Below are 23,888 nucleotides of genomic sequence, written 5' to 3' on the forward strand. Positions count from 1 at the left end.
TGGCTAATTCTACGTTCGCGGCAATTTGTCAGCGAAAGGTCAGCGCGAATATCCTAAATCACAATTTTCATTGGTTAATCCTAACGCTCACGTCCGGTTTGCGAAATGGCGGGAAGATCAACACAACTAAATAATCAAGACAATTTTATTCGGTTAAACCTACGTTCGTAATAAATAGTTAACGAAAGGTCAGCGCGAATCCTAAATCACAATCTTTCTTTCGTAAAACCTAACACTACAGATCTACGGAATGGCGGACAGGTCAGCGCGATTCGATAGGCACCGGCGTCGACGGATCCACGCGTCGCGACGACCTACAGCACTGAGAGATTTATTCCCGCACTCCGCGATTAAATAAAAGTGAATAGCACTTTGCCTACTTACAATCTTTCCTTGCGGTTTTGGCGAACAAAATTGGCAAAAGAAAATGGAAGGCGTCTAGCGCTAGTAATTCTGCAGCGAGATTAGCTGATAGAGGCTCCTTCTATCTAGAGATCCAGTGGCAAAATGGACGAGAATCGGCTTCTCGCGGTCAAAGATCGCTTTTCTTCTCCTCTTTCCGAGAAGAAATGTTATTATTGGTCGGTATGCTAATTCGGATATCGGTAGCGCCCTCCGAATATTTTATTATTGGTCCGTATGTAAATTAGAAGGATACAGCCCCCTCCTTAACTCTCATACTTTCGTCGTTATTTACCCTCTCTCCCCCCCACTAAGGTAGCTATCATTAGTTGTTGGAAAAGATCTACCCCTACTCTTATATATTTATCTATCCGGACGGAAATCAAATTTTATTCTAATTTGCTCATTGGTCGTGACGTCACTAGCGAATTTTGTCAGAGGTTCGAATTCGGTCAGTTAAATTATTATTTAAACCTAAAGGGGGTAGTTGTCGCTCGCTATCATAATAGGGGTGTCGGTCGCGGGCGAATTTTACAATTCGGTATTTATTCCACGCTCATTCTTTTCCAATTATAATTTTAATTTTAATGTGTCATAAATACGTATATAATATACGTCGTTTCATTTGTAGCGCCCTCATCTTCGTATTTGCATATTATTCTATCTATCATTTCGTATCGTCTGTCTCGCTCGCTCTGTCTCGCTCGCTCTGTCTCAGTCTGTCTCGCTCGCTCTTGCTTAGTCTACTTCGCTCGCTCTGTCTCGCTTGCTCGCTCTCAGTCTGTCTCGGCGCTTCAAGATGGCCGCTCAGTTTCTAGCGCGTACCTCTCGTGTCCTTGTGGCGGTTGTTGGAGCGCCTCCTGGGGCGCTCCCGTGTCGGTTCAGTGATGTTCTCCCGGGTGTTTGTGTGCGTGGTTGCTGTTATTCTTGTGTGTGGCGGTCAGGATGTCGCCGATGGTGTTCGGCAGCCCGACACAGCTGATTGCCGGCTGCCACTTCATCGGCGATTTTCTGCTCGCCCCAGGAGTGTCAGTGCCTCGTGAGTGTTAGTGTTGGTGTCTGGGAATGTAACGGATCTGCATGTGTCATCAACATGCATTTCCGTTGCATTTCCCAGTCAAGTTTTCCATTTTTCTTTCGCCGGTCGGCAACACGTGGTCGGGAGTGTGTGTGAGTGAGTTTTTCCGTGGTGCGTTCCTTTTTCCTGTCTGCTCTTTGAGTGTCCGTCGGATCGCGTTTGACGAGTTTGTTTTGCCCATATCTCCGGCGTGGTTGTTCGGACATAAAAAGGGGTAATTGTTTTATATAGGGCGCGTTTATCTTTATTTTATTCAACCGGTCACGGGGCGGCAAGGGACGGGGATGGCCTTTCCGAGGTGTTGCAAATAATGCAGCACCCAGGAAAGGCCTTTGTAATGTACCGCATTACAAGAGGAAAAAAGATTCGCTCTTGATCTTTGTTAGTATATTTGTCCTATTATTAGTTCTAATTTGACATCAATTTGAATTGAAGTGAAAAAAATCGAAAATTTTTAAATCCATTTTTTATTTCTTTAACTTTCTTTATATGTTAAATGGAAATTATAACAACAACCTTCAAAATCCACTTGGTTTTTTTTTGATACGATAATTTCCGACTGAGATACAAAACTTTCAAGTTTGCCTGATTTTGCTGTAAGTATGGTAAGAGTGATTGATGGGTAGTGTAAATAATATATGCTATTATACGTTTAAATATATTTTTTATGAAGCGATTGCCTGTTTTGCGTTGTAAATGAAAATTGTTACTAAAGTTCGTCCACCAATAATGTATTCATTACAAACTAATGTCATTATAACTGGAAAAAAAAATCGTTGTTTCATCAGGTGGATACTTATAAGGTATTTCACAGTGATTTTTATAAATTAATTCTAATGTATATACAACGTGAAGAAATTAAAAGAGGTATAGACTTCCTTGGACCAGGTAACTTTTGATCAACTTCTCGAAAGAATACTACGATTGGTAAGTTTTGTACACTTTTCTGCAATCATATCTACTGGTAGCTGATGGTTTCTGTAATACATGTACAAAACTTACGTGATATTTCTGCTAGCCAAGAGAAGATAAATAAACTCATATATACAATGTATAGAACAGCTAAAGAGCTAAAACAATATTACTGTTCCTTTACTGTTTTAACTAAGCAAATTAATTTACTTTAATACAAACATCTGTTACGGGTTAGGAGTCCTGGATATCTAATTCGTTCGGCAACAAAGATAATTATGAAGGCGGAATGAAATGACTAACGGATATCACATAGAAAAATTATTTATTTTTATTCCAAATAAGTAAAATACGTAAAGAAATTAGGCTACTTACAAAAACAATAGCTACTAGCTATGATTCACGCCGTTTATTGATTAAACGCATTAATTAACGTGCATTACTCTTGGTCAAGCAATGACACATCCCCCTCTGCCTACCTAAAATAATCATGAGTCTAGATGCACAGTCGTGCGCGTTCAATATAATACAGTCCTACAAAAATACCTTAATTTTTTGCACAAGCAAACCATATATGTTTTCCCAAAGAATTTTTGGCGCTGAAACCAAATCCGGCCTCTGAATTGCTCCAGCACGTCAGGATTTTGAGATATCTCAATCTAAAAGTGTGAAAATAGCGATTTTTACCTATATTTGAGGTTATGTAGCACCACGACATTATCTACACGTAAAAAACTACAGACGACATATTAAAGAAGCAGTCTAGTCCTTTTAAATGCCGTTGAGTTTGCTTAGTTTGCTTATTATTTCTTTGAGATATTAAATTTCAAAGTTTTTCATTTCATAAATATTGTACCTTTCAGAACATATAGCTTTGAACGTTTCGACGTCGAATTTTGTGTCAAGCGTCTTGAATCAATTACTATTCTACAACAAAATTAAGATATATACCATGGATAGGCTAACCCAACTTCAACCTAAATTACGTCATCCCCACGAACCCTTACAGCCCTTATAAACCACCCCTACGTGAGAAGGGATATATTAGAGACAATGTCAATGAGATATTCATTTTTTTACAGAAAAGCAGTTGATTAAACTCGCTCTACCAAGGGTTAGGTGGGTTAGTTTGCTTGGGGGTTAGTAGAGGGGGTTTCTGAGGGTTGTAGGATTTTCTGATGATAGAGTACATCAAGGAGACAACAGGTAAGCCTATCTGGTTGAGATTTTACGTTCCTCATAGAAAAGCAATTGATTAAACTCATTCTAACCAGCGTTAGGTAGGTTAGCCTGCTTGGGGGTTGGTAGGGCGGTTTATGAGGGTTGTAAAAGTATCTGGAGATAGAGTTCGTCAAGGAGAAAACAGATAAGCCTATCTGTGATTGAGATCTTAGGTTTCTCATAGAAAAGCAGTCGATTAAACTCGCTCTACCCAGATTTATCGTAGGTAGGTTAGCCTTTTTGAGGGTTGGCAGGGGTGGTTTTTAAGGGTTGTAAGGACTTGTGGGAATGATATAATTTAGGTTAAAGGTAGGTTAGCCTGTTTATGGTATATATCTTAATTTTCTTGCAGAACAGTAGTTGACTGAAGTCGTTCGACATAAAATTCGACGTCGAAACTTTCAAAGCTGTACGAGTATGTTCTGAGACGTACAATATTTATGAAATCGAAAAACTTTAAAATACAATATCTCAAAGAAAAAATAAGCTATTTGAGCAAACTCAACGGCATTTGAAAGGACTAGACTGCTACTTTAAGATGTCGTTTATAGTTTTTGGTGTATAGAGAATGTCGTAGTATTACATAACCTCAAATATAGGCAAAAATCGCTATTTTCGCACTTTTAGGTTAGGATATCTCAAAATTCTGACGTGTTGGAGAAATTCTGAGGCCGGATTCGGTTTCAGCGCCAAAAATTCTTCGGAGAACCATGTATGGTTTGCTTGTGCAAAAATCTTGTCGGACTGTGTAATCTGTCGCGCGTTAGGCTCCTGTGATGCTTCATAAGTACTTCTGCTCTTAGTACACTATACTACTTATACTTTTAGTTTACGAGATTTTTGAATCTGGCATAAGTTTGGAGGGAGACGACTTTGTCTCATGATCTTACCGAAAACTGTGCCATCTCCGTAAACGCTAAATGTCGGGTAGTTGCCGCGACTCAATGTTTGCATTTGTAAGAAAAGTGTCATGCTACCACGATGTATAAGCACTTTGTGATGCAACGTGCTGATAGTGTTAAGCGTTTTGGATATATATCACATATATTTTTAATTCAGTAATAGTTAATCAGTTTCATATTGATTTCAGTTAATTTTAACTTTATAATAATAAATTTCAACGCCTTAACTTACTGTAGTAACAAATGATTATATAATTTTAGAAATTACATTCTTGATTAGTGATAAATATGATTTATAAAACTCTTCTCGTTAAATTTTATTCTAATAAAACTTCTAATAAATTACTAATTTATTCATCGACAATCCTAGTTCAGTGAAATCTGTCTTATTCCTGCTCAACCTTAACACTTTTTGCGATTGTTCAAATTCGGTAATAGGATATATAACACAGCCCGACGTGAAACTTGTTCATGAGATGAGACTAGTTATTTCTGGTAGATTTTGGGTTACTGAATTCAAATATGACCTTAGAATTATTCTATCACATCAAGTTTTTCAAATATCCTAAGCTAAAAGTGCGAAAATTACAGTTTTTCGATGTTTTTGAGGTACAATAACATTTTTAATAAATTTTTTTTGGAACTAAGCACGCTATCTTAAAGAAGTACTCTTATCCTTTAAAACCGTTCTTAAGTTTAAGTTTGGAATATCTTCTTCTCTGTCCAAGATATCGTGATTTTAAGTTTACTGATTCAGCAATTTCATTAAGGCCTGAAAATGGAGTGAGTCATTTAAAAAATCGATGTAACGTATTTTATTGTCATTTGGATCACCGAATCGATACTTATTATCAAAACTGCACCATAACCTTAGAATACCCTGATAACTTTGCCTAAAAATTCGAAAAAACCCTATTATGGAACCCCATGAAACGGTTTTCAACAGATATAAAACTAGTAAAAACTAGTTACTACAGATATAAACAAATACAAAAATTCCAATAAGATAAACAATCGGGTGACATTTCAGAATTTTGCTTTTGAGCGCTACATATGTTAATATTTTTAAAGAAATCATAAGTATCAGTATAAGCTAACTTAATCAAATTCTCATTAAGATCTTTAATTTCGAAATTATAAAGCAATGGTATGAGGAATATCCCAGAAACTAACTATATCAAAACTTCAACACTGCAACTTAATTCAACGTTTCACCAATTTATTGATGGCCTCTTCAGGAATACTTTATTATAAAAGTACACAAAATTATTAATACATGAAGATTATTAAAATATCAAACAAAAGATTAACAATAGTTGCACTCAAAATTTCAAAATACTTTCTAAACATTGTCAAATAAATTTTCTTTCAGTGAACTGAAACTGTCAACTGTGGAAATTATAGTCAATTACGAGTATGTGTATCACGATATATGATTTAGAAAGGGCTGAAATATAAATACTTCTGCCGTCAAAATTTCAAATTAATCTTATTATGAACAAACTAACATTTGCTGGTTGTGAAACATTAAACTATATAGTTAACAAATTTTTCACAGTTAAATTTCACAGGTTTAGACTATTTAAAATTGTATTAATTCTCCAATACTACTTACTAAGAAAATTTGTATCTTCTTTCTACTTATTGTGCCACTGTGACTATTTACGTATAACATTTCTGGTTTTATTCTTATTTTATAATTACTTTTACTTTAATTTCTCTGTCTAGGATTATTGTATTATTCCAATCAAAACTGTGATTCAGATTCTTAGAATTATGTGATGAAACTGGTAAAATGTTGTTTTCTATTAATTTTTTATTTTCATTTATTCTAGTTTTTAAACTGCGTTTTGTTTCACCTATGTATATAGCAAATGTACAATGTATATTACAAATGTAGTAATAATTTAAAAAAATTTAATATTACAAGCTCTTTGTAATTGTTTCCTTTTTTATTTCTTAAGACACCATTTATGACTTTTTGAAATGCAAACCAGGCATTTTTTTCTTTGACAGACATAGTTTTCTTGAAATCGTCATCTTTACATAGCACTTTAATTTGAGGTCCAATAAAAAATTTTTTTTTTATCATTTTATTTTTATTTTATTTTTATGTCACTGAGTTTTGGAAATTTTTTATGTAAAAACTGAAAACGTGTACTTGATTGATCGAGCGCTTTTACGAACTGCTTCATTAAACCTAATTTTATATGCAGTGGAGGTAAGAGAATTTTTGTTGGATCAATTAACGCTTCGTGAAGGATGTTCATGAATCCGGGTATCAAACTCTTCCTACTAGGTCAGTTTTTTTTACCCAGCGTTCCTTATCAGCTCTACTATCTCACTCGCAGATGAAACATGGGTATTTGGTGTATCCACTTTGTTGGCCTAGAAGAATGGATATGACTTTAAAATTACCGCATATCTTCCATTTATGTTTTTTGTAATCTATTTTCTCAAGAAGCAGTTTCATGTTTTCATATTTCTCATCTAAAACTATAGAATATCCAATAGGAACGGACACATACATATTTCCACTATGAAGGAGAGCTGCCTTCAAACTACAGGTAAAGGAATCTATAAAACGTCTCCACACGCCTGGATTATAAGTTTTAAGATCTGCAGCAGCCATTATACCTGAAAAATCGTTGCAAAAAGTTAATGATTCCGTCTCCGTAAAATATTTTAGAAATTCTTCCTCACGATTTTTGTATCAAGCAAAAGTAATTCCGGGAGAAAGCGCACATTTTTCTTGCAATCTTGAAACCAAGAGCATTGACTTCTTTCGAACTCCTTTAATCTCGATTTAAGTAATTCAACTCAGCTTGATTAAACGTACAAGGTTTACCAAACGATGCGCGCAGTTCGTTGCTACTATAAACAACTTCAAATTCAATTTTATCTTTGTATCTTTTTGTCTTTCGTCTTCTTCTTCTTCTTTTTCGTCTTCATCATCTTCTTCTGCTTCCACTTTCATTTTTGGAACAGGAATAAGACTTTTAGGCGTATGAGGAGTAAATCTTGTAACAAATTGGATATTTGCATATTTAATAGTGTGTTTATTTTTACTATTGAAGGTACTGATTTGTTTACCAGTGCGTTATAAATAAAAATAGCAATCATCAACGTAATTATTTGGTTCTCGCCATACCGTGGGAGTGCCTAAAAGCATATACTTTTTTTTCTATTTTATTCCATTATTAAACATTTTATTCCATTTCCATATTAAACCTACTCTGCACGTATCACAAATCATGTTAAGAACCTAAGTTTTATTTAAATTGGTCAATTCATTATTAAAATATTCTTTGTACAATAATTTGATAGACGTTGTTATGAATTTACGTTGTGTAGTTGGGACGAAATCACCACAGACATAACAAAACTTCTGCGGGTCATTTACACACTATTATGAAGACATTTTTTATGAAAATTTAAGTTTTTGTCTTAAAAAAATATCTAAAAAGCTCTTTAACACGAAGTGCTAAGAAAATGTCTTGATGACGTAAATATTATGAGGGGGGGGAGTCAATAAGTCTTTACAAAATCCAAGAGATGGTGCTCGTCACGCTTAAATTATGATGTTTTTGGCAAGCAATACTACTAACTAGTATCGTACAAAGTTTCAGCTCGATTCATTAAGTCGCTTTTTTGTGAGCCTTGGTTGAACAATAATTGGTTTATTTGAAAAATGGAAAAAACAGAATTTCGAGCGATGATAAAACATTTTCATTTGAAAGGCCTTACACCAAAAGAAATCACAGTTGAGTTGAACGCCGTTCATGGCAAGTCTGCCCCTGTGTTTAAGACTGTTTATAACTGGGCAACTGAATTTAAACGCGGCCGTACAACAACAAAAGATGAACCTCATTCAGGACGGCCCATAGAAGTTAGTACGCCCGAAATGGTCAACAAAATTTACGATATGATGCTGAGTGATAGAAGATTAAAATTGCGTGAATTAGTTGAGGCCACAGGGATCTCAAAGGGTACAATCATTTCAATTTTGCATGAAAAATTGAGCATGAAAAAAATATCAGTAAGATGGGTGCCGCGTTTGCTCACTGTTGAAAACAAAACGAACCCGCGTGGTCATCTCTGAGGCTCTTTTGGCACGCATACGTCGTAATCCGAAAGATTTTTGGCGTCGACTCGTAATTGTAGACGAAACATGGGTATACCACTACACTCTTGAAACGAAAGAATAGTCCAAACAATGGATTACCGCAGGAGAACCAGCCCCAAAGAAGGTAAAGACAGCTAGCAAGATTATGTCCACGGTTTTCTGGGATGCGTATGGAATCATCTACATCGACTATTTGGAAAAGGGCCAGACGATCACTGGACAATATTATGCGTCATTATTAGGTTAGCTGAAAGAATAAATCAAAAGAGTACAATGCATGGTTTCGGATGCCCAGTATCAGCTGTTGATCTAGGTAAGCAAGCGGGCCCACTTTTGTCATCATCAAGAGACTATAGCTTTGTATTGGCTGGTGACTTAGCTAGTAATAAGTATAAAGCTATATAAACTGAAGATGCTGTATGTCACGTTTACAGCGCTGATAACAATTTTTTTTGTTATATTTGCAGTAAGTATGAAGTCAATATCATAATTCAATTAATAGCAAACGTACAAATATATATAGATAATATTATGAAAAAGAACTTTCTACTCAAAATGATACTTTTACTTCAGAGAATATTTCATGTTCTTGTTTCATTACGCTCATCCGATGGATTGATACGCAACAGTATCTTCCGTTGTACCAGCAACGTAGAGTATGAGAAGTAGAGCGTGTTAACGAAAAAATAGATGCAAGTCAATAGATAAATAAAGTTTCATCGATTACAGAAACTGATAGAGAAGAATTGTTTGACAGTGAACAAAGATCTCTCGAGAGCTTCAATGAAGATGATCATCAAGAAGAATATATTCCGAAATTGAGAAAGGAACGAAATATACCTGTAAATCTATTTAACCAAAAAAGTTTAAGTAATTTTATCAAGTGTACGGAGCTTCCTAAAGATGCTTCTGAATACATGGTTCCTGAGTTGGACAATCGCGAAACGCTTGAATGGGAAACGAAGTCATTCTTTTATATAAATCGAGAAAAAACAATCTGTCAACATTTCAAGAAAAACGAAAAAAGTATTTTAATTGATTGTCTAGATGTTTATGGGTTTATGAACGAAATAAATGAAGATATTTATTTTTTTAAAGAATGGAGATTGTTTATATATGCTTCGAAACGAAATCTAAAGGAAATGCTTCTCAACAATGGAACTAAGTACGCAAGTCTATCGTTAACGTACTCAACATAATTGGAAGAAAGTTATGAAAATGCAATACGTATTAGATCAAATTCGATGTAATGAACATAAGTGGTAAATTTTAATGTACCGTTAAAATGGTAAAATTGTGACTTGTATGAAAGCTTTATAAAGACGGCTAGGTTTCAAAGCGATTATGAGTAAGATACCAGAAGAATAATGGTTGTTTGCATTTGACCTTTTGTAGCTGATGAAGATCTCTTGACCTGTACGTGTTTCTGTCTCTTACGGACGGCTAGCTGCTCGCACATCTGTTCTCGCTCTATCTCTCTCTAATTTATGCTTATATGAATATTCGCTGATTCTACCCTTACTACATAATTTATCTGTTTCTACCTTTGTTTCCTTGTCACAGTCTGCTGTCCCTTTCATTGACACTATACTCAACTATACAAAATTATAATATAGCATGAGACACACTCAATTCTTATATTGCGATAGATCCATTATTTCATAAGTTAATCAATGCTAAACAAGCGTAAATTTTCAAATAATCTTTAGGTACGGATGTCGCGAGGTAAATTTAATATACCTATTCAAAAAATCTAAATGACGCGATTATCCAAAAATACATCGATAAATTTATTTAAGAATACTTTATAAATAATAAGTAACGTTATACATATATTCTTCCAATAGATAATAATAGTAATAACTTGATTAAGTTCACATAGAGAACTCTATGCGAATCATAAAATGATTTGTATTTGTAATTTTATTATTCACTATTATGGATAATTAAAACTGAATTTTATTTTTATATATATAATATTAACATAAGATTTAAAATCTATTTTATAAAAACATCATTTTTTTTTATTTTATTTTATGAATGATATATAACAATCATGTTAAAATAGGTCAACATAATTTTTTCATTTCATAGGATATTTCTAAAGAAGTTGAAAAGAATTTGTCTCCTAAACAATGTGCTGTCTTAGACGTGGCTTTAGATACGATAAAAACTTATTTTCACGCTGGAGGAAGTGGTTTAAAAAAAACGTTTCTCGAAAAGTCCTCAGAATTGCAAAGTCTACGTTACGCTTTAAGCTTATATACTCAAACTACAGATACGCTTATTCAGACATTTATTACTTCACAACTTTCTCAAGGTATGTATTACAAACTATTTATGTTGAATAGATATGACCTTATATTTTATATATATATAATTATATATATGATTTCATTTAAGAAAATTTATTATTTTTTCTTATCATTTACTTTTAAACTTTCAAGTTATATATATATATATATATATATATATAGTTCAAAGCAAACTCTTTATTCTAATCACATTTCGTGGAAGTAAATGAACGAATAAATTAGCATATAGTTAAGAACCATTTTGCACACATAAATAGTAGCGAGAAGTATATACAAATCGACCAAATTAACTAATTGATACCAGTCCAAATGACTTGAATTCTATTGTTAAGTCAGTCATCATTTGATTTCTGAGGAGAGCAGACATATTTTCATCACGTTCTACTTGAAAAGTATTAGCTAATCAAGTGAAGTGACAGATAATTTACTGTTAAAAAATACAATAAAAACTAAATAACGGCCAAAATGATCTTCCATTCAGAGGATATAACGAATTGTCATATGCAAACAACTTTGAAAAATAAAAATTCACTAGTAACAAAAAACAACGGAGTACGCTAGAAAATCAATTACGAAACAACAAACGGCAAACTTAATTACCAGATTACTGGCTAAGCCAATCTACAAAAAAATATGAGGTACTACAGGAAAATCATCAGCAAACCCGAATAAAGTGAACTCGGTTAATATCTCCTCCACACTTTTGGTTTATTGTGCCCCTTCCCCTACTGAGCTGATATGCTCTCTGAGCCGATGCCCGCGTCCTCTGGATCCGCAGCCCGATACTCTACCACTAGAGCCACTGCAACTAATAGTACCCCGGACAGTTCTTATTGTTTATATATTATTAACTCATTTTGATGTGCTCGTATTTAATTAATAATATTTCTATTATAATTTGTGCGCGCGCGCGCGTGTGTGTGTATGTGTTCACGGTAATAAAAGATATATTATTATTAATCATTTATTACTATATATACATAATTATTATAATAAATTTGAAAAATACAAAAATACAAAAGAACAGTTAATATATAAATTTATAAAATGTAAATACAAATATTAAATTACGCTCAGTTGTCGTCGTCGTCATCGTCATCGTCATCGTCGTGGTCGTCGTCGTGGTCGTCGTTATCCGTGGGGAAAAATGTTCCTATTCTGTAGCGCTAGGCGCCGTCGACTGTGTCGTCCATAAGGGATAGTCGCTTTTTTCCCACGATAACGAGATCGTGCAGTATCTCCGATGTGGATGGTCCTGCGGGGGTATTTTCGGAAGTACGTGATCGCGATCGGAATAACTGGCGCACATGTCTGACGGGTCCGATCCGATCGATGTGCCGCCTGCTCTCGCGGTGTGGTGGAGATTTCACACACTACAGCTGTCGACTGCAGTGACCAGCGGTGCAGTACGCGCACTCCCAGCATTCGCATACGGGCATGGTGTCATCGTGATAGTTGACTTGCAACAAAGAAACTTATAATAAACTACCCCGATTAGAAGAAAAAGAAAAAAGAAAAATTCATGCCTGTTCTTGTTGGAAGGACGTCTCTTGTTGCTCTGGTAAAACTAAGTTCACCAAGAACGGTTGAGGCATCGTGAGATCGATCACGGGTGCTGGAGGCGTCACCAGGTTGATGTGTGTCACGCGTCGTGGTGGTGGTGGTGGTGGACGCGAGACAATGACCTGGTAAACCATCTTCACATCATCATCATCATCAAACCTGTAAAAAAATTATTTATGAAAAATTAATTGATATATCTATATATAACAATATATTAAATATTAATATATATGAAACTTACACATTCACCGTCGAAGACGATCGGGATCATGGAGACGTCGGCAGTACTTGAAGTGTCGACCGACGTTTGCTGTAATAGTATTACATATATATTAATAAATTGATTAAATATAAATTGTATAATAGGAACATATCTGTGCTTCATATGAAATTCTTTTTATTATAAAAATAAGAGTGCACGAAGTAACCGTGCACTATGCTGATAATGACGAAAACCGAGGTGCAAAGTAACGTAAAAAGAATGCGATCGAAAACAAAATAATAAATTGTAAGTAGGAGAGACAGAGAGAGAAAGAGAGAGAGAGAGAGAGAGAGAGAGATTAAATTTGAAGTTGAGTATCTATATAAAACTTTATCAATTTATCAATTTATTAATACAATATTATTAGCTATATAAATTTTTAATAATATATAAATTTTTAATAACATATAAATTTTTAATGATATATAAGTTTTTAATAAGAGCACATCTAGTCATTATAGTAAGACGATTCTCTTTTAAATTTAGTTTTACTCTCTTGTACTTACTTATATTGTTCTCTTTCGCATTTTATTTTTGACTGTCTATTTGACACCTCGGTCTCGTCAGTTTACTCACTTGCTTTATCATGTCCTCACATTCTTTATTTCATAAAAGCACAGAATCTTTTTTAATGTAAAGAACATATATGCTCTTATTATTATAAAATTTATGTATAACTAATACCATTATATTAATAAATTAATCAAATTTAAATATAATTGTTTTATTAGTATAATGATATTAATTATATATAAATTTTATAATAATAAGAACTGTAACGCAGTATAATTTCCGTGTGTTAGTACCTTATGTCTCACCTGGTACGCCATTGTTCTGGAATGCGCGCGATGAGAACAAGCGATTTAAATTAATCAAGGAGCGGGGAACGACGGGTAACAGTTAACCAACTAATAATAAAAGGGACGAAGGTAAATTATCGTTTCGGTAGCACAGATTCGTTTATTTTCACTGTTCTTACAATAGATTTGGCCCGCGCGAGAACATTTATTTTAAATGTACGATAAAGTTGTGTGCCACCATTTATTCGACACCGCGAATTCAATTCGCTCGTTCGCTGGTTCGCTACGGGTTTCTTAATATTCGCTGACGTGAGAGAAGAGTTAAGATATTACGCGCGGTTGTTTGATAAAATCATGACGCGAAGCTGGCCAGCTTACCTTGAACAATTGATCGCGTTATCGGGGGGAGCAATTTGTCGTCGCCTTTCGACGTGCGGCTCAGGTTGCCATTTTTCAACACAAAACGAAGCCTCCTCAATCGCCTTACTGCTTCCACCGGGTTGATTCGGCAACTACGTGACCGGCCTACGATGGCGTATTACCTGTGCTAATGCGATAGCAGCAACAACAAATTATTGGCAATCCACGATTTTTGTATCTACCCTCCTTGATTTCTGGATATTACGCTCATACGCACTAACTGTTGTCGATGTCAGAGGTACTCTCTCACTGGTCTTTCTCCTTCCCCTACCACTACCACTACCACTATCACTACCACTACCACTACCACTACCACTACACCGACTGTTGTCAATCCAGCTCAAGACTCAACAGTTCGCTGGAACGACATCAATAGTGCGTTCAAAGGCAGAATAAAATCATACCTACATATATAGTTAGAGAATGGTTACAGAAATGGAGTTAAAGACAGGTGTGATAACCAATCTGAAACATCTGGATTTAAATGCGTTTTTGAGGCATGCTAAACCATTATTCCATGCTCAAATTAAGGAGACCTTGAAGAAACATAGTTCTTTAAAAGTGAATGCCGTACTGGACGCCGTGTATGCAGTCGAAAAAAATAATTGCGATGAAAAGCTCGATGTGAAGCATTTCAATACGAAGATGGCGCCGATATACCTAAATACAGACATAGACGAGTGGTTCATTGAAAACGTTTTAGAACCAATCAGTAAGAGCACAGAAGAATTTCAAGAGCAAGACTCGGGCTGGTCTCTTTGTGTTATATTAAACTTAACCGCAAATATCAACAAGTACAATTCTATGAGGACTGGTTATTCCGTTGAATTGCCCGAGCCTATCAGAAGAAATAAAGCCTGTGTGAATGTGTAGAACAACGACAACAAATGCTTCAAATGGGCCATCCTTTCGGCGTTATATCCAGTCGCAAAGAATGCATGTCGTATTACTGCCTCTACTGCTCATCAAGATAAATATAATTTCAAAAATTTATCATTTCCCGTACACCTGAAAGAAGTCGTGAAATTTTAGAAACAAAACGACGTTTCAGTGAACGTGTACTTTTTAAATTTGAATAATGAGTCCTACAAGGTTTTGCCGCAAAATTTTACTGATGAGAATAAAGAAAAGCACGTGAATCTTCTTGTAATGGAAAATTATTATATCGATGTTAATACCGATGTGAACGAAGAGCAGATGGAACGTTCCAGTATACCTTACAAAGTGCACTATGTTTGGATAAAATACTTATCTCAATTGATGTATCGACAGTTGTTATTTCGCAGAAGTAAGTTGTACATATGGGATCGTTGCTTACACTATTTTCGAACTAAACGGAGGTTGAAAACGCACGAGATCGACTGTAAAAATGTGAATATGTGTAAAATTGTGCTTCCTAGTGAGAAAGATAAACTTTTACAATTTGAAAATTTTAAAAATGAGTGCGCAGTACCGTTTGTTGTGTAAACTGATTTTGAGAGTCTCTTGGAAGCGGTGTCTAACGATGAATGGATCTATCAATGTCACAAACCATACAGTGTTAGTTTTCACGTCAAGTGTAGCTATGATGACTCTCTTTCGTGTTATTAAAGCTACAGACAGAATACCGTCGACGACGTTGGTCCAGCCAAGTGGTTTGTTCACAATCTTCATGATTTGGCCAAATATCTGCACGAGTTGTACAAAAGCCCACAGCCTATGGAAAATTTAACGTTCCAAGAGATATTTAGCTTTCTTTATGTTATGATATGTCATATATATGTAATAAGCCTTTTGACAAGAAAAAAGACACAAAAGTTCGCGATCATTGTCACTTTAATGGAAATTATCATGGAGCTGCTCACAACATGTGTAACATTGCTTATCAAGAATCGAGGACCATACCAGTAGTATAGCAATGTATGTTCCAGCACACCTGCGGGGGATCCGTAACCCTTTGGCCCCCCTGGCTTAATCCTTTGGCATCTCTGGCTTAACTTTCATGTTAATAATAATTATTATTGTTAACAATTATTATTAACAATATTCGTGGGGGGGGGTCCTTGGTTTAACCCTTTGATTCCCTGGCCTAACCCTTCCATGTTAATTATTACTAATGTTAATAATTGTTTATAATTTTTTGAGGAAGGTTTCTAGGGCTCCTAGTCACTAGGGCTCCTAGTCCCTAGGGATCCTATGCCTAGTGCTTTCAGTCTAATTAAATTTAAATGTATTTTTTTAAAAAGTTATAAATATATATTATTGACAATTAACTTGCTACATTGAAAATGAAACGAGTAGAAAATAGCGACGATTTTTGAAAAAAATGAAGAGACAGACCGGAGAATCGAACCGGAGTCCTCTGGGTTGGCAGGCTAGCGCTCTACCACTAGAGCCAATGCCACATGTACCTTAGAGGATGCATATTGTGTATATTAGCTACACACGCATACATTTGGTATAGGGCCTGAGCGTGCGGAGGAGGGGGAGCGCATGCTGTCTATAGTTCTAACTTGAGGATGCGTGCTCTCTCTCTCTCTCTCTCTCACTCCCTCTCTCTAGCTCTGACTTAGCGTGGACCACAGCGTGCAGAGGAGGAGGGGATCGCATGCTGTCTATAGTTCTGGCCTGATGGGGATGCGCTACTGTAGTAGTAGTAGTAAACGTATGCTCTCTCTTTCTCTCTGTCTCTCTCCGGGAAGGAGGAATTTTTTTAAATTCATCTTTACGAGATATGGTATTGAATCAGAGAATATTTTGAGGAAATGGACAAAATACAGATGTGACCTTGCGACAGCAAATGCTAGAATAAAGTTTTTAATCAATTGCAGACGTAATAATAATGCCTTCGCATATAGAACGTTTTCGTTCAAAAGGTTTTCAATTTTATAGTGAATCATGCGCGATGGAATTTACAGCATTTTGCAATTCGCAGTCAAAAAGAATTTTAAAATTAGAAAATATTAAGTAAAATTGATTCCAATTTTGAGAGCCAACCCGTTGTAAAAAATAAATCAAACACTCATATTAGGTTACACACGTATGTTTCGTTGGCAGATATCCAACCTCATCAGATCTCAATCTATCAATCACAATCCAATTAACAAAAATTAAAGTATTAAACTCATCTTCTAACTTTCTCTCACACAAATATTCAAATTTCAACTCCGACAACAACTATGAAATAAGAATAGAAGATAGACTAAGATCTGATGAGGTTGGATATCTGCCAACGAAACATACGTGTGTAACCTAATATGAGTGTTTGATTTATTTTTTACAACGGGTTGGCTCTCAAAATTGGAATCAATTTTACTTAATGAATGGAGAGTGCTACATATAATACATCGAATGGAGCGCTTTTTAATGTTTCATTTTGTTTGGAGCAGTCTATAACTATTAACGGCACTTCATTAATGAAATCCTTTTTATTGAGTAACGGCTCGTTTTATTTATCATAGTAAGCGTTTTCAAAATTAGTATACACATCATAGATAACAGCAAACTGATTTTGATTGATATTTTAATTGAGATTTCCATACGGATAGCATTGTGAATTGAGGAATAGTTTCACATTACTAATATTACAATTATCAAAATTACTAGAATTAACACTCGCTGAACTTTTACGTTTAGTTTGAAAAGCTAAAATAACAAAGCAAGGCTTTTCCAATTGATTGGAAGTCTTAACACTCCAAACATGCTTTGATGTACGAGGTAATTTTGGATACTCATACATTTCCCAAGTACGATAACTCATAGTAATTGCACGATCTCGTCCAATCTCATTGAGTAATTTGAGTTTTTCTTTGTCTGCAACTATCACATATGGCATCAACCATTCAACCTTAGTTAAAGTAATTTTTGATTTTTCTGAAGCATCAGAATTCCTTACTGGAATACTTAAAATAGCATTCAAATCATCTTTTGATTTTTTGAGAATAAGTTCATGCTTGACATTGACTACAATTTTCCGATAATCTTCAGCAAAGCCCAGCAACATACTGAGAAGGATAGTCACATCAAAAAAACCTAGAGCGTTACATATTAAAACTTTATTGTTATCACCATTCCATCCGGCATTTTCAGCGATAGAGCTTTGACATGGATTGAGTGAAAGCCAATTTTTCATGAGGCTCGTTAAGCCTACATTTTTCACTTTATCAATTTCAATAGCATTTATTTCATATCGTATTTCCTCGAACAAATGACAGAGGTCGTTGTTGACTAATAAAGTGTTCTCCACTGGCGTAGTACCGTCCAGCTTGGTCAACTGACCACAAATATGAATTATACTGCGTGATGGAAGCAGAGATAAATCTTGATGTTGAATTGCTATATGGATTTCATTACTATTATTGAAATATGATAATGAATACGGCTGATGCGTATGAACTTCATAATGAGCTATAGACTCATCGAAAGCGACACCTGAATGAATGTCTAGAATTCCCTCCATATTGTTGTTGTTGTTTTATACAGGCGGTTGCGATCACGACGCTCTCAGGAAGCTCGATTATAATCCGCTTAGCAAAAACATGGATGATGCACATAGTGCACCATACGGCCAGCCGCGAGGCTGGCCAGGCCACCTTGTGCAAAATGTTTTGTCAAAGCGGTGGACATTAGTTGTCTTCCTCAACAGAGAGTGGAGACTTCTCAAACAAACACTTTGTTGTTTTGGGAGAGGATGTCGTAAACTTCTCTTACCTGTACGGGCATAAGCAAATGCAAATGCTGAAGTACAAAATGCGTCACCGATTGCCCTCGACAAGCAACTAATGCTAGTCGACCCGAAGTGAATGCAATGTGTATTTGAACGAAGACTTGCAATCACACGTGCGGATGTATGTACCTTCACGTGGTGGGGCTGAAAACGCTGTTTCTGTAAAGAAACAGTAGACAAAACACACAACGCCCGCCCCTAGGGCAAAAGGCTAATCGGCCAAACGACAATAAACAACACGGACCATGACAGCACGTGGTGAGGAGCGGCCCGTAAACGCCCAAACATTCAACGTGCAGTCTACCACGCCTCAAGAGCTCAACTCAAGCCCAGAAAAGCCAAAATCCGGGAATCACTTGACGGGAAATCTCTTGGGATTGTGGTACCACGCGCCCTCTTAGAGGACGGGAGACCGCTTCGGGAGCTAGTTGCAGAGGACCAATGGTCCCGGCAATCCGAATCTAATTCAAGTAGATAAGAAATTACTCCCTATCGACTGGCAATCGGTAGGTGCCACTATTGTGGGTAAAGAGTCGTGGCCGTGGTCATAGCAGCCACCCAAAGTTCTTTGCCTCGAGCTCCGGGAGTAAGGCCCGACACCTTTGTGTGACGCTAAAACACCTGATTTGAGCCTGGATCTCGGAAATTGATTTGAATGAGTGGCATGACTGGCACGAATATTGAAAACTGCCTGTGGAGTCGCCTTGTCGGCTAGGCGAGACCCCGCCCCTGACCCAAGTCAGAAAATTAATCGAAAGAGCAGAGATCAATATCAGCGAGTCATAAAAGCCTTCCATGGAAAGCGAAATCCGAGACTCGGGACTCCGGGCAAAATCAGAACACAACCTTTCGAATGACGGATACCCACCAGCGTGAGCGGGGATGACCGAAACGCAATGGGAAGACATGCCCCGGCACGTCGAAGCGATGGACTTGTGAGTCGTGGGAGAAATCTCTTAATACAGGTACGCAGGGTGGGATGTATTTCGAACGCGAGCCCAAGAGGGGAGGCTTAGGTGGTTGATCGTCTTAGGAATCTTCCTCTGGCTATCCTGGCTGAGTCTCTCTTCTGACATCCCAATTTGGGTTGGCCTCTGCGGGGTAGTGGTACCAGGTCAAGCAAATCTCGTAAGATTTGTACGCTGTGTGCTTCCGACGCAGTAGACGTTGGGGCAACTAGAGTCCCGTCGCGTCCAAACCGAGGGTCAAGCCTTTAGTTCCGCTCTCCTTGAGCGTTGAACCGTGAAAAGATCGGTACTCCTTTCGAGGAGGTCGCCGCCTTAGATTAAAAAGGTTCCGACTCGCTGTGTCGCAGCAAACTTGACTTCCGGATCTCCAATAATGTTTGAAAGCGAAAGAGTGAAATACAGTGGGCTATGCCAACCTATTGGCGCCCAGAGAGAGGGGTGGTAATGTTTGATTACGCTGCGCCACCCTCAAAGCGGAAAAGTGTGAACGACACACATACACTAACTGTTGTTTTATACAGCACACTAATATGCATAATATTTTCTTCCACGATTTTCGACGACTTTCAGTCTCAAGCTTTTCAGGAATTGACTGTTCTGAAGTGTGAGCGGTCTAATAGCTCGCTGTTGACTGGTTGTTGATTGACATTTTTGTCTCTTAATATAGCTTCGACCGGTCTTTATATTGTAAATGATACCCATTACTAAGATACGGTCTTTATATGTACTCGCACTGTGATGACTTCTCCTCGAAAGTTAACTAGGTTTCCGTCTTGATCAACTATACGAATTTGAAAATGATCAATGCTCCTTACAGCGACTGGAAGGTAAATGAATTGAGAGGGAACTTCTATAATCTTATATCCAGGTGGGACTGCTGGGAAAAATTCATATACAGTATGTACTTTGCGATCGTTTATGTAAGAGCCTGTAGTAATATTACACTAAAAGCATTGACACGTAAAGCATTGACTTTGAGAATAGTGACGGATAAGTCAGAACTATGTGTTTCGTTTTCAACGAGCGTACGTCTAGTGAAGCCTAAAAATGACCCAATAGAATCTTCTGGTTCAAAATGTATTTTTTGACTGCACTGAATGACACTACGTAAAGTATTATTATTTGGTTTCAGGCTAAACGATATACCTTTAGATGCTAATGCTTCTTTGAGAAAGCTTTCAATATCTTCTATTTTGTAGCTACCAGTCGGTAAAGTGATAGCTTCTTGACCTTCAATGTAAAATTTATTATAACCAACGTCAATGTTTGGTATTGAATTAAATGTTAATAGTTCAACTAGACAAAGAACGTATTTTTTGTTTGGTATCAATTCGATCGGTGGAAAATAATATGTTTCGAGTACGGATGATGTTCCCGAGAGACTCAATGTCAGTGTATTCTCCATGACAGATTCATGTCAAATGATAGTCATTCTTTGAATGGGTATTTTATATACTAGTCGTCTTTTCTATAGTTTGTTTAAAAGAAATTTGAGACAAAGATGGCAGTAATTATATGTATTAAAATCTTGATATCTAATATAATTATACATGATTCTATTAACTTTGAGATAAAGCAATAGATCTATAGGCGGTTGTAGATTATCAAAACTATCAAAATACATAACCTCATCATCTTTGTTTTTGTATGCCACCCAATGAGTACCTGGTCTACGTTTATCATCTAAATTTACAATAGCTGTCTCTTTATATCGTGGTCCATCGGCTGGCAGAGCATTACGCATGAAAACACCTCGAAAATTTGCAATTTTTAGTATTTTAGCATATTTTCTTATATCATGACCTGTCAGTGCACGATTGCTCGTCTGCGTTTCTCCCTCCTTCTCCACTCGGCAAGGCGTGGTGGTCAACGTTGGGCGCATTAAAGTATGCGCCTAACACTTGGCCGTTTTGTTTCAGCGCCAAGGACTGGCCTGAAAATTGAAGAGTGCGGAGAGAGTGAGAAAGAGAGAGAGAGAGAGAGACAGAGAGCGAGCATTAGGCCTATGCAGGGATAGGCAGGCGCGCGACGCGTGACCGATAAGCGGCGCGTCGCGTACCACGTAACTAATAGGTCAGGAAGGGAGAGGAGCGAGCGCCGCGAGACGAGCGCGAGAGAAAGTGCGTGCGCGAGTCCATTCCAGTTCCGGACAGTGAGAAGGAAGAGAGCCAGAAAAGATCAACTCGAGGGCAGCAGCATTGTTACAGCCTGCCGGGACAGCAACCTCCACAGCTTCTACTGTCCCCCGGAACAACGATCTCGCCACGGTTGCAGCTCTCCTTGGAAAGCGACCACGCCATCCACAGCAGCTCTTCCGGGATTGCAACCTCACCGATCTAAAGGTTGGCGATTAACTTTAATTCGTAGTAGTGTAAATGGCGACCGGTGAATTGTCCAGGAACTCACGTGCCGGGCAATTCATCCGGTATAGATTCGCGTAATTTTTAAGTAAATTTGTAATGGGTTAAGTGCACGATTAGGTATTAGTTAGGATGAAATGTGGAATATTCATTTGTGATTATTTTAAGTAGTTTACTGTTCTATTTTGTAGTTAGTTGGTCAATAATTTAGATTATGTTATGCGCTATGTTTATGTAAATAGGTATTAATAATAATAAGTTGTAAGTGTGATTTGATTTCTGTCTTTACATAATTTATTTATTGACCTCCCCTCTCTTTTCTCCCTCAATTGCCTTGAGCGGAAGTGCCTCACTTACCCCGCAAAATAATTGGTAACACGGACAGAGTATTGTCACAGCTTCCATAGTTTTATTATGTCTACGAGGGTGGTCCGATAAGTTCTTAGCCTACAAAAGAAAAACGAAAATTTTGGAAAAGTGGCATTTTATTTTTCAACATAGTCTCTTTTTAGTTCGATACACTTGACCCAGCGATGCTCCAACTTCTTTAACCCATCTGAAAAATACGTTTCCTCGATGTCTGAAAAGTAGGTTTCCGTGGCAGCGATTACCTCTTCATTCGACTCAAATTTCTGCCCGGCGAGTGACTTTTCCAAGTTTGGAAACAAAAAGAAGTCGCACGGGGCTAAATCTGGAGAATATGGTGGATAGGGCAGCAGTTCGTAGCCTAATTCGACCAATTTGGCCATGGCGGCGGTGGAGGTGTGAGCCGGTGCGTTGTCATGGTGGAAGTGCACTTTTTTCTTCGCCAAATGGGGCCGTTTTTCTGCAATTCGACGTCGAATCGGCCCAATAATTTGACATGGTACAGCTCTGTGACCGTTTTGCTCCTCTCCAGGTAGTCGATGTAGATCACACCTTGTGAATCCCAGAAAACGGTGGCCATCACCTTTCCGGCCGATGGGGCAGTCTTCGCCTTCTTCGGAGCACTTTCGCAGGGTAAAGTCCACTGTTTCGACTATTCCTTGGTCTCTGGTATATACTAATGGATCCATGTTTCGTCTACTGTCATGAAACGACGCAGAAACTCCTTCGGATTGCGCTTAAACAGCGTCAGATATTCCTCTGAAGTTGTCTCACGGTTGCGCTTGTTGTCTGGAGTGAGCAAACGCGGTACCCATCGCGCCGACAGCTTTCTCATGCCCAAAATTTCATGCAGAACATGACCCACGCAGTCTTTTGAGATGCTTACGATCTTAGCTATCTCGCGCACCTTCAGTCGTTAATCTGCCAAGACGAGACCGTGAATTTTTGTCACGTTATCCTCCGTGGTAGCCGTTTTCGGAGCACCTGGACGTGGCTCTTCAAAAATCGACGTGCGACAACGTTGAAACTCGTTAAACCAATTTTTGACGGTCGCCATCGAAGGAGAAGAGTCACCGTACACAGCATCCAAGCGCTTTTTGATTTAGCTGTGCAATTTCCCTTCCAAAAACAAGAATCGAATTACCGATCGATACTGCTCTTTTTACATTGTTCAAAAATCAACGGACACACTTGCTTTCACACGCTCTCTAAAATAAACTACAACTCCGATCCGGCTGAAATCTTGACAGTAACCATCGAGAAGGTTGTACTACGTGATAGAATATTTCTTTTGCGAGAGTGGCGCCATCGGACGGTGAGGCTAAGTACTTATCGGACCACCCTCGTATGAGCTTTTTTCAATTAATTTTGAGCGGCCTTAGCACTGTTAACGGCTTTTGCTATTGAAGCAGCTCCTCCATCTAGAGCTCCAGTGGGCCCTTCAAGCAATAAATAATGGAATTAAAAAAGGAAGCGCACCACTAACTT

The 23,888-nt window shown here is 37.3% G+C and overlaps 1 protein-coding gene across 1 annotated transcript in view; it reads left to right on the forward strand.

The window, feature by feature from the left end:
- Positions 1–23,888, forward strand: part of LOC131666732 (protein unc-13 homolog A-like) — a 957,113-nt gene that overhangs the window by 673,398 nt on the left and 259,827 nt on the right. Inside the window, exon 13 of the mRNA XM_058939609.1 lies at positions 10,736–10,961. Coding sequence (XP_058795592.1) covers positions 10,736–10,961 — 226 coding nt within the window. The remainder of the gene's footprint in view (positions 1–10,735; positions 10,962–23,888) is intronic.

Source organism: Phymastichus coffea, unplaced genomic scaffold, assembly GCF_024137745.1.
Source record: "Phymastichus coffea isolate CEN01 unplaced genomic scaffold, Cenicafe_Pcof_1.1 PCOF00004, whole genome shotgun sequence".
In the NCBI taxonomy this organism is placed as follows: Eukaryota; Metazoa; Arthropoda; class Insecta; order Hymenoptera; family Eulophidae; genus Phymastichus; species Phymastichus coffea.